The 15,106-nt window shown below is 42.1% G+C and overlaps 2 protein-coding genes across 2 annotated transcripts in view; one reads left to right on the top strand and one right to left on the bottom strand.

Annotated features, from left to right (window-relative positions):
• Window positions 1-237: 237 nt before the first annotated feature.
• Window positions 238-1,038, top strand: LOC120040199 (cyclin-dependent kinase inhibitor 1B-like). Its single transcript, XM_038985443.1, has 2 exons — window positions 238-775; window positions 923-1,038. The coding sequence occupies exons 1-2, from the start codon at window positions 238-240 to the stop codon at window positions 1,036-1,038; spliced, it is 654 nt and encodes a 217-aa protein (XP_038841371.1).
• Window positions 1,039-4,623: 3,585 nt separating this feature from the next.
• The window catches only part of LOC120040197 (potassium voltage-gated channel subfamily KQT member 1-like), a 32,588-nt gene continuing 22,105 nt past the window's right edge, over window positions 4,624-15,106 (bottom strand). The window contains exons 12-17 of the mRNA XM_038985441.1: window positions 12,899-12,974; window positions 8,332-8,426; window positions 7,650-7,696; window positions 6,864-6,925; window positions 6,144-6,210; window positions 4,624-6,095 (exon numbers count right to left, since the gene is read on the bottom strand). Of these exons, the coding sequence (XP_038841369.1) occupies window positions 5,875-6,095; window positions 6,144-6,210; window positions 6,864-6,925; window positions 7,650-7,696; window positions 8,332-8,426; window positions 12,899-12,974 (568 nt within the window). The 3' untranslated portion in view covers window positions 4,624-5,874. The remainder of the gene's footprint in view (window positions 6,096-6,143; window positions 6,211-6,863; window positions 6,926-7,649; window positions 7,697-8,331; window positions 8,427-12,898; window positions 12,975-15,106) is intronic.

Genomic DNA, 15,106 nt, shown 5'->3' with positions numbered 1-15,106 from the left:
AATTGGCGCCATTCCAAATACCCCCCAGCAAGCAGAGTAGGAAGAAAAGGGCGTGAATAAACCAAGGGGCAACCAATAAGCAAGACCGGCCATTATATAGGCGGCATCCTCGGGTCTTTAAATAGCCTACCTAAATCCACATAATATCAGTAGTCGCAGTTACATTGTAGTTAGGTGAAACAGCCCAGTGTGAATCCATTTTGTATTTCTTCAAGACTGGACATATTGCTGGACGTCATGACAAACTTTCAGACACCAACTGGTTTGGAGAGCGCGGTGGCAGAGAGAGCGACTCTTCCCCATCGCCATACAAGCGTTTGTCGGAACTTATTTGGACCCATCGACCATGACGAGCTGAGCCGCGAGTTGAAGGCGAAGCTGAAGGAAATATCTGAACGAGACCAGCGTCGATGGAATTTCCACTTCGAGACAGACACACCAATTCCCGGGAGTTACGAATGGGAAGAGATGTCAGCGGACTCAACACCTGCCTTCTACCAGGAGTCGACGAAAGTTGGAGGCATGAGGGTTCAGGTTGTGACATCAAACACAGACTATACCGCAGACGTTGTCACTGATAATGTGCGTGGTTGTTGCCTCAACCAAACCCCTCTATCAGACTGTGAACAGACTGCACTTTGTTCCAACGAAGTTAACCAAGAGAATTGGTCCAATTCCCCCAATACGAGGAAATTTAACTCAACACGATGTATTCGGCGTAAGAGGTCGAGGACAACATCTTATGAACGTGCAGTCAACGTTACTCAAATTACAGGTAGGTCTACTTTTTCTTGGTAACGCTATATAACTCCTTAATAAGCAACTCGTTTTAATGGCTTGCCGACGACATAACGTTGATGTTCTCGTATGATTGACTCTAATATGAATTAAAGACTAACCGTTCTACATTTCTTCCCCGCAGATTTTTTCCCAAAGAGGAGGAGAAGATCAACGTCAGAGATGAAGAGCACCCAGCCCAGTTCTTCCCTCTCAATTCCCCTTGAACTAACGCCACGCAAAACTCAAATAATTCGATAAACAACGTGGACAAATCATACCATTGCCTATGTGGAAAATTAGACTATCTGCCTTTTTTTGTTATTATTATTGTCTGTCTTGGACAAAAAAAAGATGGAGTAACCATCCAAAATATGTTGGCCTATGTTTATGCCAAAGTAACAATGTCTTGTTTTGTCTATATTTAAAATATTGTTTAATTTATTTAATTTAAGTTTCAACTGTATTTAATGTGTTTAATTCAACCAAGGTTTCTGAGATATTGTTTGTCTGTTGAATTGTATCCGTGAAAAATACTATTAAAACGATTTAGTTTACATTTTGCTGACGTTCTGCTCATTTTAATATTGAATTAGTGAGACCTCAAAACGACTATCAGTGTGCTAACGAGATGAACAGGGACACCACCTGCCCACGCACACCCCTCACACACTACAGAAACAATAAGAGCAACACTCGTTCCATCTGACAGCACTTGAAGAGTGCCTCAACAAATTGTAGCAGCAGTAGGCCTATAGACTAGCCCTACACTGAATGAATATGTTATGTCCATGGGCATTGTTCAAGAAGAAAAAAATCACTCTGCATTGTGCCTTTTGGGTAGATATACCAATCACGAACATTCACTTGCTGTGCGTAATGCCGCATGGACGCATGACGTGCGCACATAGAACACGCTGACACACTATAGCCTAATTACCATCGCAGATGCTATTACCCTCACTGTCGATATGCAAATCAACTCATCCATTCTACAGCATGGACGCATATTTCCGAAATGAGACCAATGTGGGGGTTTTCCGACTGACTGCCTTAACAGGGTATTGGGGAAGATCTATCTGATTTGTGCCTTAACACCTAAGACATCTGTTTAGTAATAAACCAAACAATGTAACACGTAATCAAGACTTACACAAATGATTGTCGTTTCTTTTCAAATTCTGTATTAACTCCAAGTGCTTTCGCTTTTCAATAATATCAGGCTATGAAGATGGCCAACCGTTAATGGCAGGTGCACACTATTTGACTTATCTTTTATAAAGCTAATACGTCTGGTGTACATAAAAAATAAGAAAAACATATTTTAAAAAGTTTAGTGGTGCAATACGCTTTAAAAAAAAATCTTAACCTACGTCTGACGATAGAGATGATTTAATGTGTCAACTTTGACATTGTTGACCTAACGGTCCCTATAAAATAGACATGAATACATAAACCACAATGAAATGTATCAGATTTGGTCTGGTTCTAGCGGGAGAATAAAGTATAAACGAATAGTTGTTTTATAGTGAGAATAAGGAGTAAGCGTGACTATATGGTAATGTGACGGCGATAGCAATCGTGCAACAACAGGGTGTAATAGATCCATGAGCGATGCGCGCATATAAATTACGCAGTGGGAGGATGGGAGATTTGCAGTACAATTTAAGGTTCGCACGTCTCAAGGATGGACCATACAGCAGGAAAAGAACAATACCCTAAAGAATTGAAGTGGCCATCTGGCATCGGGGCTTGCGACATGGAAGAAGGGACATGTGGAGAAAGAGCGTGCCATTTCTTTCACCTGCAAATGCGGATCGGTGGCAAAATGAACGCTCCCAGACCCCCCACGTTCTTACTGACAAAGTTGCATTCTTCTTTTCCAGTTAAATGCGTTGTATTATCCTTACTTCTCGTGCCGAAACCCATTCGAATGGTTATTTTTAGTTCCAAACTCTATTAGCCCTTCGTTCTATCTGTAGGCCGAACCAATTAAGACCTATAGGCTACACAGAAAAAACACTCATTAGTCAAACATGGCACTATCTTTATAAATTATAGATATATTTATCTTTATACAATATTTATCTTTATACACTATCTTTACTTCAGATAAGTCTTTAGACATTAATAAAAAAACAAATAAACTAGTCTAGTACACTGTAGTGGTATATTATATGGTTGTTGACTATAATCACTTTTTCACAGCATTTTCATAGTTCATTTTGGTTCCATATGTCATGGAGTTGTCAATATTATAGTCTGTACCTGCAGTAGTGTTGAATGAATTCTGCCCGAGTAGTGCACTTTCCTCCAGAAAACGATGGTCTATATTGTCGCCCCAAGGCATCCAATTTTACCATCAAAATGATTCATTAAATCTGTCCCAAGGGCGTGTCATTGCCCACCCACTGATAGAATTCCCTTCATGATTTAACTTTTTTTCCTCTCCTTTGTCCAGTGCATGATAGTGACAGTTGGTCTGCCTGTAGGGGAGACTAAGTATATAACACACTACATGTGGACCAGCAGGCTTTTATTGGCAATAGTTTGGTCTGCACTGTAACGGTTGTCATTATAATGGAATCAAAAGGATGAAAGACCATCTATGTATTAATACTGCCTCGGCCCATTTTATTAAGCTAGGATGGAATGGTTGTGAGATTTAATCAATATACCTACTAAGAAGTCAAACATGGATGGAATTCTATCACGACCTCAGCAGAACTTCATTCAGGATCATTTTCTGTCTAGGTTCACTCTAGGGCATGTTAATAGCAGAAACATCACATTCCCTCGACATGACTGACTTACTATCTAGACAAGATACTTGATGTTTCTTGACATGTAGTTGATTCAATGCCAGTTAGTTCAGTAGCATAGGGGTTTATTTGTCTCTCTAGCCAGAATATGAGGACCATTCTGAATGTAACATAGACCAACATTGAAAACATAGTAACGATCACCAGCGTGATAAAGGACGTGTTTGTGAAGCAACACATGAGCCGTTATTTCCCTCTTTGTTGGCCAGAATACCAAGCCCGTCTTATCACACTGACTCACTCACACAATGACCAGTAAGACCAGTCAACCGGACCTCTACAAAGCACTAGAACCCAGCAGTGTCCCTATAGCAACACCTCTCTCCTCTCCCCTCACCCACCTCCAAAAGCACCACAATGACTGCCACAAAGACCCCCACACTTACACACCACACTTAGAGAGGGGGTGCTATTGTCATGAGCACCCAGGCAGAAGGCAGGCAGGGCCCAGATGGTCATCTGGTCTTTTATCTGTGTGCCTACTACTACTGAAGGAATGGAAGGATCCCCGGAAGGCAAGCGGGATGAGGTCACCATCTGCTGCAGCTGAGGTCATCTGTCCAAAGCTCTGGTATTAGCCACGCCACTGGTCCTTCCATCCACCATCCCCCAAGGCCCAAGACATGAGAGGGGAAGGGGGATCTAGGTGCAATTAACTCTTCCCCCCCTTTGGTCTTCATGGAATGGAGTCTACTCCGGGGGGGGGGGGGGGACAAGGTTAATGTTGTGGTTTTAAAGGGACAGGACAATGTTTGTTATAGCCCTTTAAGGCACATTCCACACATACAGCTTCCAATGGGACATTGATATGACCTAACTTAGATGTAATAATCTATAACTAATTATTGATGCAAGATCCATGGTTGAACAGAATTGTTTGACAATCACCCCCCCCAAAAAGTTATGGATATTTTGCCACATTCATTTATTGGCAATGCAAAATCTTTATAAAACAGGATAGCTACACAATTTGCCTTCACCCCGGCCCCAACACTTCAGTTTATGTTTTGACGGTACATACATGGAGAACTTTTGAAAACATATTGTGTTATTATAACTGATTACTTTTAGTATGGACATCATTCCATATTCACCATCAAAACATAGCTACCTTTATACTGAAGTGTTTGCTTTGCATATGAACATATTTCAATCAAATAGAATACTACCGTTACTTTTTGATATTGTAACAATGCTCTTACACAGCTGGAATAATGTTATATATGCACTTGAATCTTATTTCCTTTTGATTGAGGGGAAAGAGTTTGAATATGGCGCTTGCTCACATTTCCAAGAAAAGTTCCCTCTGGAACATTGACAATTGCAGTAAATGAGAATTCAGAAACATAATCATATCCAGGATCTATGAAAAAGATGTCCTGTCTGTGTATCTAGCTGGCTTGTCCTGTAGGCTAAGGCACTGTTCTGTTCTAGGGAAGGGAGCACTGCCGCTCCCTCGCTCTACAACCAAGGTGCATGAATTGAGGAGCAAACTGAATTAGAGAGGAGATATAGCAACTCTTGGGAGGACATTGGAATTAAATAAAAAATAATCTTTGTTTAAAGTAGAAGGCCAAAAGCTGAAACGTGTTGGTTCCACTTTTAACAATAAAAACAATATTTTTATTTAATTAGATTGTCCTCCAAGAGTTGCTAAATCTCCTGTCTATACGGTTCTTTTCTAGGGCAGGGTTTCCCAAACTCGGTCCTGGGGCCCCCACTGAGTGCACATTTAGTTTTTTGCCCTAGCACTACACAGCTGGTTCATTATCATGAAGAACACTGATCTCAGAATAAGACAAAGAGAGAAAGCGCCAAAGTGGTTTTGGTGTTTCTTGGTTTCAGGAGCTCTTGTCCTGGCTGAGGCTGGGGTTGAGGGGTGGATGGAGGGTCGATTCAGGAGCTCTTGTCCTGGCCGAGGCTGGGGTTGAGGGATGGATGGAGGGTCGATTCAGGAGCTCTTGTCCTGGCTGAGGCTGGGGTTGAGGGGTGGATGGAGGGTTGATTCAGGAGCTCTTGTCCTGGCTGGGGTTGAGGGATGGATGGAGGGTCGATTCAGGAGCTCTTGTCCTGGCTGAGGCTGGGGTTGAGGGGTGGATGGAGGGTCGATTCAGGAGCTCTTGTCCTGGCCGAGGCTGGGGTTGAGGGGTGGATGGAGGGTCGATTCAGGAGCTCTTGTCCTGGCTGAGGCTGGGGTTGAGGGGTGGATGGATGGCCGATTCAGGAGCTCTTGTCCTGGCCGAGGTTGAGGTTGAGGGGTGGATGGAGGGTCAATTCAGGAGCTCTTGTCCTGGCTGAGGCTGGGGTTGAGGGGTGGATGGAGGGTTGATTCAGGAGCTCTTGTCCTGGCTGAGGCTGGGGTTGAGGGTGGATGGAGGGTCGCGGTGGAGAGCTGCTCGTAGCTGGGTAGGCTATCTTGGCTGGGGACACCTGCCCCACCCTGTGACCTCCTCCTACCTTGCCCCTGTGCTCCCCCCATGTCCCCCTGCCCCTGTGCTCCCCCCATGTCCCCCTGCGCTCCCCAAATATCCCCCTGCCCCTGGCTTGTCCCAGACAACAGCTGGGTAAGGGACTCTGCGATGTGGTTGAGTGTCTGGTCCATGCGTTGTATCTGTAAGTAGATGGACAAACAGAAAAGTCAATGCTGTACAGATCAATTTAATATAATTAATAGATACTCTTTCTATTTTATCGTCTGTTTTTGCAGAAAATGGAAATGTGTATTCTAATGTTCTCGTTATCTGCTTTTTTCAGGCAAATCACCAAATCCTTTTCATCTTGGGAAAACAAACCAAGACATTATCATCCCTCATTAAATGATCAAAAGAGTTTTAATGAAAGCCAAACAAATAGAAAACTTGAAAGGTTTTGTAAATGAAAATCAACCCTGGTTGTCAACTCCTATTTAGGGATATCATTAGGGGACTGATTATGTCGGTGTAGAGTGAATTCCCTCCTATCAGACCTCTGTGCTGGAGGAAAAACTGTCCTCTGCAAAGCATCAGTCTGAACACAGTTGAACCAAATTAATGGCTTTTCTATAGTCAAACTGACTTGGCACAAACCGATTTTGGTCAAACCAATTTGGGACAAAATGGCTGCTGTGTGTCACTGAGTTGGGTGCTTAACATTGGCTGTGGGTAAGGTGGCACAAAAATGTAGGGCTTTGAAATCTGGTTAAAGGCACAATAGAAATGACACCTGTAGATGAGTAGCCGTACTCTGTTCAGAGAGCAGAGGCTGTAACATGGCGTAACGTCCTACCTTGTCCTCCATCCTGTTGAGTCTGGAGCCGATGGTGTTGGTGCCTTTGTCTTTGGCTTTGTCTTTTGCCCCAGGAGCATCATGGTCCAAGTCATAGAACAGCGAAACAAGACGACGTAACAAGAAACAAGAAGAGACGTAAGATTCTGTAATTTACAGTAGAGATCTAGTACACTGTGTCCAGCCCCTCTAAGATGCTGTAAATTACAGTAGAGATATAGTACACTGTGTCCAGCCCCTCTAAGATGCTGTAAATTACAGTAGAGATATAGTACACTGTGTCCAGCCCCTCTAAGATGCTGTAAATTACAGTAGATATATAGTACACTGTGTCCAGCCCCTCTAAGATGCTGTAAATTACAGTAGAGATATAGTACACTGTGTCCAGCCCCTCTGAGATGCTGTAAATTACAGTAGAGATATAGTACACTGTGTCCAGCCCCTCTAAGATGCTGTAAATTACAGTAGAGATATAGTACACTGTGTCCAGCCCCTCTGAGATGCTGTAAATTACAGTAGAGATATAGTACACTGTGTCCAGCCCCTCCAAGATGCTGTAAATTACAGTAGATATATAGTACACTGTGTCCAGCCCCTCTAAGATGCTGTAAATTACAGTAGAGATATAGTACACTGTGTCCAGCCCCTCTAAGATGCTGTAAATTACAGTAGAGATATAGTACACTGTGTCCAGCCCCTCTAAGATGCTGTAAATTACAGTAGATATATAGTACACTGTGTCCAGCCCCTCTAAGATGCTGTAAATTACAGTAGAGAACTGTTTACCTGAGCTAGTCTGGAACAGAGTCAGCTTCCCTAGAGACTGGTCCAGTCTAGAGGAGAATTAAACACATTGAATGCAGTGCATTGGGTTATATACAGATGCAGTCACGGCACAGCATGCCGCACTCACCTGGGTCAAAATCTGAGAGAGAAAGTCAGACACAAAATGTCATTTCCGTGGTGATAAGGAGGATATTTATTATTTCAATTTAATGCAGTAAAAAAAAACATTGGTGGATTTTGACCCAGACGAGTGTGACAAAAAAAAAAGGACTGCATCCCCACTGGGCAAAAACTGGTTGAAACAACGTTGTTCCCACATCATTTAAACCCTCAAAAACCTATGCGATGACGTTGTATCAACGTAGAAAACGAATTGGTTTTGCAAAACGTCACCAACACGAGGGCATTCATCTTTTTTTCAACCCAACTTCTAACCTAAATCTAATGACATGGGGATTGTTTTTGTTGATTTGATGTTGTACTCACGTTAGTTGACAACTCAACTAAATGTACATCAAAACTAGATGTTGAACTGACGTCTATGCCCAGTGGGTCTGTAGTGTGCAAGTCATATGCACTTTTATCAGTGACTTAATTGCAATGGATGAGCTAACCCGCATAAAGACCTTGATATCAATTTCAAATGAACGGGACTTAGGAGACAGTGTGAGATGCAGCCCACCTCCTCTGCAGCTCCTTGATGCGCACCATGAGATTCAGGTGTCCTTGGGAATACTGCTCGATCACGTCTCGCACGTCATAGGGCTTACGTGCTTGCTGCAGAACACACACACAGTGTTAATCACCCTCAGCAGTAAAAACTCGAAAGAACTCAACAGATCAAAAAGCTGCCATCTTGTAAAATAAGTCTTTCTAACACAGTTTGTGAAAAGAAGTTTGAGTTGCAGACTAGAGAATATATGAAAAGATCTCTCTCTGATGTAAGCACAGACAGTCATACCACACGCACACACAATTATTGAAAGCAGTCAAGACAATACACAGACACCCCCCAAAAATGACATATTGCAGTTTTAAAGCTGAGAACTATCATTTAAAACACTCATAGTTTTAACCCACTTTAATCTGAGAACTTTGACTTAAAACACTCATGGTGTTAACCCATTTTAATCTGGGAGCTATGACTTAAAACACTCATGGTGTTAACCTACTAAATTGAGAACTATGACTTAAAACACTCATGGTGTTAACCCACTTTAATCTGAGAGCTGTGACTTAAAACACTCATGGTGTTAACCTACTAAGTTGAGAACTATGACTTAAAACACTCATGGTGTTAACCCACTTTAATCTGAGAGCTGTGACTTAAAACACTCATGGTGTTAACCTACTAAGTTGAGAACTATGACTTAAAACACTCATGGTGTTAACCCACTTTAATCTGAGAGCTGTGACTTAAAACACTCATGGTGTTAACCTACTAAGTTGAGAGCTGTGACTTAAAACACTCATGGTGTTAACCTACTAAGTTGAGAGCTATGACTTAAAACACTAATGGTGTTAACCCACTTTAATCTGAGAGTTATGACTTAAAACACTCATGGTGTTAACCTACTAAGTTGAGCTGTGACTTAAAACACTCATGGTGTTAACCCACTAAGTTGAGAACTGACTTAAAACACTCATGGTGTTAACCCACTTTAATCTGAGAGCTGTGACTTAACACTCATGGTGTTAACCCACTAAATTGAGAGCTGTGACTTAAAACACTCATGGTGTTAACCTACTAAGTTGAGAGCGGTGACTTAAAACACTCATGGTGTTAACCCACTAAATTGAGAACTATGACTTAAAACACTCATGGTGTTAACCCACTGAGTGTTTTTTTCCTGTCATAAACCGACATGATGTACAGCAGTTGTGTAAAGTTCTTAAGTAAAAATACTTTAAGGTATTACTTAAGTCATTTTTTGGGGTATCTGTATTTTACTATTTATATTTTTGACAACTTTTACTTCACTACATTCCTAAAGAAAATATAGTACTTTTTACTCCATACATTTTCCTTGACACCCAAAAGTACTCATTATATTTTGAATGCTTTGCAGGACAGGAAAAGTCCAATTCACGCACTTATCAAGAGAACATCCCTGGGCATCCCTACTGCCTCTGATCTGGCGGGCACACTAAACACAAATGCTTCGTTTGTAAATTATGTCTGAACGTTGGCGTGTACCCCGGGCTATCTGTAAATGATGTCTGAACGTTGGCGTGTACCCCGGGCTATCTGTAAATGATGTCTGAACGTTGGCGTGTACCCCGGGCTATCTGTAAATGATGTCTGAACGTTGGCGTGTACCCCGGGCTATCTGTAAATGATGTCTGAACGTTGGCGTGTACCCCGGGCTATCTGTAAATGATGTCTGAACGTTGGCGTGTACCCCGGGCTATCTGTAAATGATGTCTGAACGTTGGCGTGTACCCCGGGCTATCTGTAAATGATGTCTGAACGTTGGCGTGTACCCCGGGCTATCTGTAAATGATGTCTGAACGTTGGCGTGTACCCCGGGCTATCTGTAAATGATGTCTGAACGTTGGCGTGTACCCCGGGCTATCTGTAAATGATGTCTGAACGTTGGCGTGTACCCCGGGCTATCTGTAAATGATGTCTGAACGTTGGCGTGTACCCCGGGCTATCTGTAAATGATGTCTGAACGTTGGCGTGTACCCCGGGCTATCTGTAAATGATGTCTGAACGTTGGCGTGTACCCCGGGCTATCTGTAAATGATGTCTGAACGTTGGCGTGTACCCCGGGCTATCTGTAAATGATGTCTGAACGTTGGCGTGTACCCCGGGCTATCTGTAAATGATGTCTGAACGTTGGCGTGTACCCCGGGCTATCTGTAAATGATGTCTGAACGTTGGCGTGTACCCCGGGCTATCTGTAAATGATGTCTGAACGTTGGCGTGTACCCCGGGCTATCTGTAAATGATGTCTGAACGTTGGCGTGTACCCCGGGCTATCTGTAAATGATGTCTGAACGTTGGCGTGTACCCCGGGCTATCTGTAAATGATGTCTGAACGTTGGCGTGTACCCCGGGCTATCTGTAAATGATGTCTGAACGTTGGCGTGTACCCCGGGCTATCTGTAAATGATGTCTGAACGTTGGCGTGTACCCCGGGCTATCTGTAAATGATGTCTGAACGTTGGCGTGTACCCCGGGCTATCTGTAAATGATGTCTGAACGTTGGCGTGTACCCCGGGCTATCTGTAAATGATGTCTGAACGTTGGCGTGTACCCCGGGCTATCTGTAAATGATGTCTGAACGTTGGCGTGTACCCCGGGCTATCTGTAAATGATGTCTGAACGTTGGCGTGTACCCCGGGCTATCTGTAAATGATGTCTGAACGTTGGCGTGTACCCCGGGCTATCTGTAAATGATGTCTGAACGTTGGCGTGTACCCCGGGCTATCTGTAAATGATGTCTGAACGTTGGCGTGTACCCCGGGCTATCTGTAAATGATGTCTGAACGTTGGCGTGTACCCCGGGCTATCTGTAAATGATGTCTGAACGTTGGCGTGTACCCCGGGCTTTCCATAAATTAAAAAAACAAGAAAACGGTGTCATCTGGTTTGCTTAATATAAGACATTTGGATTGATTTATACTTTTACTTTTGATGCTTTAGTATGTTTTAGCAATTATATTTACTTTTGATACTTAAGTATATTTTAAACCAAATATGTTTAGACTTTTACACAAGAAGAATTTTACTGGGTGACTTACTTCGCTCATTTTCTATTAAGGCATCTTTACTTTTACTCAAGTATGACAGGTACTTTTTCCACCACTGATGTACAGTATCTATCCTTCATGAGCCACTAGGTGTGTTTGACTGTAGAGTCAGTTTCTCTGTGCGTGCCGTGCAGTGTGCTAACAGGGTAGAGCAGTGCAGCAGTGGGCCTGTAGCCAGTAGAGTAGCTACCTCAGCTGAACTCAGGCCTCAACTGACGTGGACTCAGACGTTACGGTACTTCAACACAGCCTCACAGTAGATGGTGTTCCAAAGATATATACGTGTCACCAGATCAAACGCACCTACTTCACACCAAACATAAAGACATTCTACACACACACACTGGAACATCACCAGTCTCTTCAACTAAAACCCTGGAAAACACACTACAGAGTATTCTAGAACCCTAAAGACAGTGTTTGAGTGATCAGGCTAAGCCCATACACACAACCATAATAACACTATAATCCAAAAACAAGTCCAAATCCCCCCCACCACCACCCTCCCACCCCCCACACACACTACTTAGAACCCAGACACACACAGACTCAAAGGCAAACACACAACTTGAGTGATGTCCGCTGTCCTGCTTTTCAGCCTGAGGGAAGAGTCTCTTCATTGATTGACTATGTTAGTTTTAGGCTGAGCTCCACAACACCCGCTCAGACAGCAGTGTGAAGTTGCCTGTTTGTCCTGGAGTCCCGGTGTGACTTGATCAAGGCAGCCTGTGCGGAAGGCAAACAGTCACACCGAAGTGAGGACAGGCAGACCCGTTAAGAGGACGTGAGGACAGGCAGTCCCGTTAAGAGGAGGGTAAACAGTCATCAGCGTGACATCATTGTCCCAAACACTACCTAGCGCTAGTCTGCGGCTAACAGCCTGCTGATAAAACAGGATATGCTGTGTGTTGACTGCCGAGGGCAACCAGAAAGAACCAGGAGGGGGGGGGGGGGGGGGGGGGACGTGTGAATGTATGGAGTGGATTGTAATGTTGTTAGGGTAGAGAGGGAAGGAGGAAAGAGCTGAAATAGCAGTAGCCTTCAAACCTGGGTGCAAAAACATGTGCATTTGAGTATTTATTTAAATACTTTTTTCTGTGTTTTTGAGTATTTTCAAATAAACAGCCCAAAATAAGTACTTTAATTTGAGGATTTGAATGGTTATTTGTAAAAAAACGAATTGTCGACCAAAATGTATGTGAAAGTACTTTTACATTTTTCAAATGCATGGGTTAAATGCTTTCGAGTCAGTGTATTTGTTTTGTACTTTCCAATTGTAGTTACAAATACATTTCAATATTCAACTACTTGTTTTTTTTTCTTCAAATATCTGAATACTTGTTTGGAAATGTATTGAAAAGTAATTAAAAAAGCTGAAATAGTATTTGAACCCAGGTGTGGTAGCCTATACCAGAATGTAGGTAGTGGTATCTGTCAATACAGTGGATCGTTCTGCTGGTCAAAAACACTCGTACAAACAACGTACCCACCTGGAATCTCTTCTTGGCCACAAAGTAGCGCATCCGTAGGATCACGTGGATGGCTGCTCTGTGAGTCCCCTGCAGCCTGCGTGAGGGAGATGGCTGTGAGGGATTTTTATAGCAAAGTATTCACAAAGTATTCACACCCCTTTACTTTTTCCACATTTTGTTGTGTTATAGCCTGAATTTAAAATGTAGTAAATGTACAAAACAATTGTGTCACTGCCCTACACACAATACCCCATAATGTCAAAGTGGAATTGTGTTTTTCTATTTTTGTTTACAAATTCATTAAAAATGACAAGCTGAAATGTCTTGAGTCAATAAGTATTCAACCCCTTTGTTATGGCAAACCTAAATTAGTTCAGGAGAAAAACAGTTTCTTAACAAGTCACATAATAAATTGCATGGATACACTCTGTGTGCAATAATAATATATTGTTGAATGACTACCTCATCCCTATACACCACACAAACAATTATCTGTAAGGTCCCTCAGTCGAGCAGTGAATTTCAAATACAGATTCAACCACAAGGACCAGGGAGATGTTCCAATGCCTCACAAAGAAGGGCACCTATTGATAGATGGGTAAAATAAAAAGCAGACATTGAATATCCCTTTGAGCATGGTGGAGTTATTAATTACACTTTGGATGGTGTATCAATACACCCAGTCACTACAAAGATACAGGTGTCCTTCCTAACTCAGTTGAAAGAAAGGAAGGAAACCACTCAAGGATTTCACCATGAGGCCCATTGTGACTTTAAAACCGCTACAGAGTTGAATGGTTGTGCTAGGAGAAAACTGAGGATGGATCAACAACATTTGTAGTTACTCAACAATACTGATCTAAATGACAGAGTGAAAAAAAGAAAGCCTGTACAGAATAGATCTATTACAAAACATTCATCTGTATGCAACAATGCACTAAAGTAATACTTCAAAACAATGTGGCAAAGCAATTCACTTTTCGTCCTAAATACAAAGTGTTATGTTTGGGGAAAATACAATAGAACACATTACTGAGTACCCCTCTCCATATTTTCCAGCATAGTGTTGGCTGCATCATGTTATGGGTATGCTTGTAATTGTTAAGAACTGGGGAGTTTTTCAGGATAAAAAATTTACTGAATGGAGCTAAACACAGGCAAAATCCTAGAGGAAAACCAGGTTCAGTCTGCTTTCCACCAGACACTGGGAAATTAATTAACCTTTCAGCAGGACAATAACCTAAAACACAAGGCCAAGTATACACTGGAGTTGCTTACTAACTATCCAGGAATATTCTCAAGTCAAAACTAGTCAAGTAAACCATACAGTCACAAGGAAATTAATTTGTACAGTACCCTACAATGGTGGTTCTCAACTGGTTTTGCCTCGGGACCCAAATTGAACCAGGTCGTCTCAGTCGAGCCCCAATATTCGCATCGCGAAAAATAATCGTCAAAATACAATCTGGAAAACTATATTTGTATTTTCAAATGCTATATTGATAGTAAACACACTTTCTCCTTGTTTTAAGTTATTTGAGTTCAGACCGGAGTATTTCTTCATACATTATTGTTATATTTTTTACTCCCATGACCCACTCAAAACCTCAAACCAAATTTTGGTTGCGACCCACCAGTTGAGAATCGCTGTCCTAGAGCATGAGGGTAATTCTGTAGCTGAAGAGTGTCAGGGTGTGTCAGCATAAATGCTGCCTAAATTGACCCCGGCCTCATTTCTCCTGAATAAACAGATTGAGCCAGATTGAGATGGGGCCTTTCCCTACAGACTACACTTCCAGCAGAGAGTTTAGGGCTGATTATCCTATGAAGCTTCATTCACAGCAATCACTGCCCACTGGACACAGACAAGTTTAACGTTTAGTTTTGATTTACATTTGGTTGAATTGTAAACTAACGTGAAATAAATGTAAAATTAACAAAAAAATTAATCATGTCATTGGATTTAGGTAAACATTTTGGTGAAAAAGGCTAAATTCCCTTATGTTGACTTTTTGCAAAACCAATCAGTTTTCCACATTGATTGAACGTCATCACATAAACATTTTCCGGTTGAAATTATGTGGAAACAACATTGATTCAACCACTTTTTGCCCAGTGGGTGTCAACTAAGTGGTTTTGCAACATACAGTAAATAAATATCAAATCAAATCAAGTTTATTTTATATAGCCCTTCGTACATCAGCTAATATCTCGAAGTGCTGTACA

The sequence above is a fragment of the Salvelinus namaycush genome, unplaced genomic scaffold (genome assembly GCF_016432855.1).
Source record: "Salvelinus namaycush isolate Seneca unplaced genomic scaffold, SaNama_1.0 Scaffold335, whole genome shotgun sequence".
NCBI lineage: Eukaryota > Metazoa > Chordata > Actinopteri > Salmoniformes > Salmonidae > Salvelinus > Salvelinus namaycush.
This window is presented reverse-complemented; position numbering and strand designations above follow the sequence as displayed.